This window comes from Rutidosis leptorrhynchoides, chromosome 2 (genome assembly GCF_046630445.1).
Source record: "Rutidosis leptorrhynchoides isolate AG116_Rl617_1_P2 chromosome 2, CSIRO_AGI_Rlap_v1, whole genome shotgun sequence".
In the NCBI taxonomy this organism is placed as follows: domain Eukaryota; kingdom Viridiplantae; phylum Streptophyta; class Magnoliopsida; order Asterales; family Asteraceae; genus Rutidosis; species Rutidosis leptorrhynchoides.
In genome coordinates, this window is record NC_092334.1 from 95,317,888 (window position 1) to 95,322,528 (window position 4,641).

General features: G+C 33.7%; 1 protein-coding gene across 1 annotated transcript; it reads right to left on the minus strand.

The window, feature by feature from the left end:
- Positions 1 to 1,416: 1,416 nt before the first annotated feature.
- On the minus strand, positions 1,417 to 2,613 carry LOC139888094 (alpha-1,3-arabinosyltransferase XAT2-like). Its single transcript, XM_071871127.1, has one exon. The coding sequence runs from the start codon at positions 2,611 to 2,613 to the stop codon at positions 1,417 to 1,419; it is 1,197 nt and encodes a 398-aa protein (XP_071727228.1).
- Between the last annotated feature and the right edge of the window lie 2,028 nt (positions 2,614 to 4,641).

The window sequence follows — 4,641 nt, forward strand, 5'->3', positions numbered from 1 at the left end:
TACCAATTCACCACAAAGCTAAATCTAAAGAAAATCACGCGACAATTAAGATGGTGTAAAAGCGGCTCTGATACCACTGATGTAAAATCGTGTGTACTTTTTCCAAATCAGATTAACGCAGCGGATAGTTAAAATAATAATCAATTATTATTTTATAAACCATTTACAAAATTAAATATTCAAATATTTAAATTTAATAAAACATGCACATGATTAACGATCACAAAGATCCAATTACACCATAATAATTGTCATGAATATAAAACAAAAGAGGAGTTAATGATATACCTTTCTTGAAGAATGGAGATAAACCTACGATCAAAAGTATGACCGTCTCTTTGGATAGTCCACACTACACTTCAAACAACGTCAATGGATGCTAGTCCAAACTCAAGTAATAATTAATCAACATTTGATTAATACTATGAACCCAAAATAATACTCTGTATGTGTTTATGGATGATATTGAAATGGAATAATAGGATATCTTTCTATTCAATATTTGTAATCTCTTTTCTAGTTTGTTTTCCCGTTTTTGTGTATCTCAAAAAGAAACAACACATATTAGAATATATATGGTCTTACAAGGTAGCTAAGCATATCCTTTTGGTATACATCTAAGAAGATAAAAACAAAATTCAAAAGATACCATATTGATTGATCACTTAAAATCAATTTATATCAATCACAAAAAGATACGGAGGATTTGATATAATTTTAAAAAGTCGTATTTCTCAAATACTTTAGGAGTATGTTATGTAACTTATAATTAATAATTTCTATCATGTCACTTTTATGTGAATAGTAAATTAATTAATTTCATTTCATTTACTATTCATATGAATAGTAAATGAATTAATTTCGATTTACTATTTTGTTACTTGAGTAATATATATACATCATATATATATATTTTATTTGATGTCTCGGTGTATATGTGTGTGACCCCGAAGGCTCAAATGAAGTTGGCCATATAGTTATATGTTGTACCTTGCACATTGATCCTACAGTTCAGGTGTCAAGTGACACCAAATCTTTCTCAAATAGACAAGAGAGATAAAAGTAACAGACGACCTACGGTTGATACTGCGACTCAATTTCCTAATCAACCTCAGTCTCTGTTGTCTAGATTTGCTAGCCCTTATAGAGTCTATTGTTATTGTTATCGTTATTGTTTATTGCTCATTGTTTAAGAAGTTGCAAAATCATTTAAGACAGTGTGGCAAGAATTTTATTAATGAAATATTCAAGTGTTCATATATGTCCCTATTCTTGTATCTATATTTCGGTTTATACATAGTAAAGCATTTGAATGATCTAGCACGAATCAAGTAAAACAATATCATTCGTAAATTTTATGCTTCAAAAGCAATCGTTAATCTACAGGTTACAACAATTAAAATTATTGTAAGTAATTTATCGAGTTTTTACAACATCTTTATGACGCCCAATAAACCCCAATGCTTCAACTAGTGTTTCTCTAAATCTATTTACATTTAACCTCAAATCTTGTTTATTCAGATAGATTTCTCTTGCAGCTGCATAACCTCCTTTTGCCGCCACGGATGCCGTATCTTTAACAACTGGATGATCAAGACCATACACGTCAGCTAACGAACTCTCCTCTGGTTCAATTCTATACTCCAAGTACTTCAAACCCATTCCTGGACCGGGTTCACTATAAAAAGCATCTACACCATATTGAAACCCTAATGGTCTCACTTGTATCATAACTCCTCCATCAGGTAAAAACATTTCATTAGCTAACCCGGCCCCATGTGCACCAACCATAACACTACACGTGTTTATCACACGCGAAAATTTCTCAATGTTTGACATTTCTTTGTCCGAGCTGGCAATGATCACTTGAAACCCTAATTGTTCTATCATCTTCACCATTTCTTTTTGGTTTAGGAATTTTCGTGTTCTTTGACGAGAAATTAGAAGTAATCTAGGCGGATTTTTTGTACTGAAAACACTTTTTGTTTTTAATTTATAAGTTTGTCTAATAAATTCTCTAAAATCCGGCATTGAGTAATAATTTTCTGGAGTTTCAGAAGTGTTTATGCCTATAAATTTATGATATTTTAGACCAATTATAGCTCCTGGAAAGCAATGTACACTTGAATCCGTGGCCATGTTTATAATTTCGTGATTAGATAAGCGTGGAAATACTCGTCTATACTTTTGGATGAATGAAGGTTTATGATCAACAACTAGAAAATGTACACGAGATTTGAAAAGGCGAGTAGTGATAAATAAAGGTATAATGTTCTCGTTAAATTCGTGGAATAAGTTCCCGGTGTATCCCCCGGTTGAGAAGATAACGGCAGGGTGTTCGTGGTTGTGATCACAAGTAGTTTGTTTCGGTCGGGTGGTTGTGATTGTTACCGGAGTAATGTAGTCCATAACGTATGGACTTTCGTGCATAGAATATGGACGAACAATGGTGGTGGTGTTTATAGTAGAAGTCGTTGATGGTTGAAGGTGCACTTGCATTGTGTTCGTATCGATTTTGACAGGTTTGTTTGTGACACAAACCGTTGACCATGAGTTGATATCACAAGCAAAGCCGGTTGAATCCAGCTTGGTACGATTTTCACCTGATTTCATAAGAAGTAAATTAATAATTCATACATGTTAGATGAATGGCTAAGTCATGTGTGATGTGTATCTCAGTAAGTATTATATTCATCTCTAGGTAATATGCATAAAAATCCGCATGCGTATATAGTTGGTGTATAATTGTGACATTCATGGTATTATTGGAATTTTAAAATTGTTATTTATAGATGATGTGATATGTTACTTTTAATAACAGGGTCAGATATGTAATATTTTATTTATTCGTTTAACATATATTCCAAAATATAAGAATAATATGGTTGAGATGTGCTATTTATAAAACGTAGACCACATGTATAATATTGAAATTGAAATGACATAATAATAATACATACAATATATTACCTTTATTAATTAGAGAGTTGACATTCAAATTAGTATTGATAGTTTGGCCTTTTGTTATTAAAAGATCAGTTCCTTTCATTCACCATCACTCAATTTGTAAGCACATGGATATTGAGTAATGCAAATAATAACCTTCATTGATATGTATTTTTCAGGATTTAATCATTGTGGAGTAATTTTGCTTTTCATTATGCGGATTTTTTATCCAGGGACTATGTCGGGGTAGGGATGGCAAAATGACTCGTACTCGATGGGAAAACCCGAAACCGGTTTTAATTGGGCCGAGTTTGACCCGAGTCCGTCGGGTCATGGGCCGGGTATGATGATGGTTACAAAAAAAATTCCGCGTTCGGGTATGGTTTTGGATACAAACCCGTTTACCCGACCCGTATACCCAACCCGCATACATGAAGTACTTAAGTTATTTTTTGATAATTTGATTTGGTAACTTATTGAAAAATAGATACAGAATGACTAATCGGGTATACCCGTTTACCCATAGAGAAACCCGAAACCCGATAGTATGTAAGTAAATGGGGACCCGACGGGCCGGGGTTTCTTAATCGAGTTCAGGTGCGGGATTAACTAAACCCGACCCGATGTCATCCCTAGTCGAGGGGTTTCTTTCTATATAGGATCCTAACAATTTTAGCCGAGATCAGATTTGATGTGATGACAATTTTTTACTTCTCATAGGAAAATGGATCTCGACGGATATGGTTCTTTTCATGATAAATGGTCCTCAATGTACTCTAATTAAGATTAATTTGTAGAATCGGCGAGGGTACTTTAAGGGACATGAATGAAGTTAAAAATGTGAGAGATTTGGTTCGCAAATGGATGTATATCAAGTTGAAATTTTCAATAACTTTATCAAATCTTTGGGTTTGGTGGACATGAAACTTTGAGGTAGAAGATTTACTTGGGTTAATTACTTGGGTTAATAAGGCAGGTAATAAAATGAGTTGCTTAAATCGGTTTCTCGTTTCTAATAATGTTTCGACCCTTTTCCTATTAGGAAATTGGTGGCTTTAAGTAGAGGTCAGATCATATCTCTATTTTGTTTCACAATGTGAAGGGGGATTTTGGGCTTTATTTCTTCTTAAGTTTTTTTCATTTTTAGTTATAGATAGATGATTTTGATAGTATGATCAAGAAGGTGTGGATTGATACTGCAAGTGAAACGGGGCCCGCTTCTTTTCACGAGAAGTTAAGAACAATTAGAGCAAAGGTTAAGGGTTGGGCAAAAATTAACAGAAGTCATTCCATGAACAAAAGACAAGGGCCGATGTTTAGACTTGTTTGTTTATATGCTCTTATTAATGCTTGTACGTGTTCGTAAGTGGACCTTCTTGAGAGGTCGAACTTATTTCAAGACTAGACGAGCCGATTCATTTAGAAGAAGTAGAAAATATCCGTAAGGTTAGAGCAAAATGGGACGTTGAAGGGGATGGAAACTCACATTTTTTTCACATGATGTGCAAACAGAATAGAAGAAAACAAGTGGGTAATGGGATTATGGAAAATGGTTCACCGATCTTGATCGTATTAAATTCGATTTTTTTAAGTTCTATAAGCAAAAGTTTTCAAACTCTTGTCCAGATCTGATTCATTCCGATTTGTTCCAGATTCTTGGTTATGTTCGGATGATGTTATTTGTATGGAGAAGGA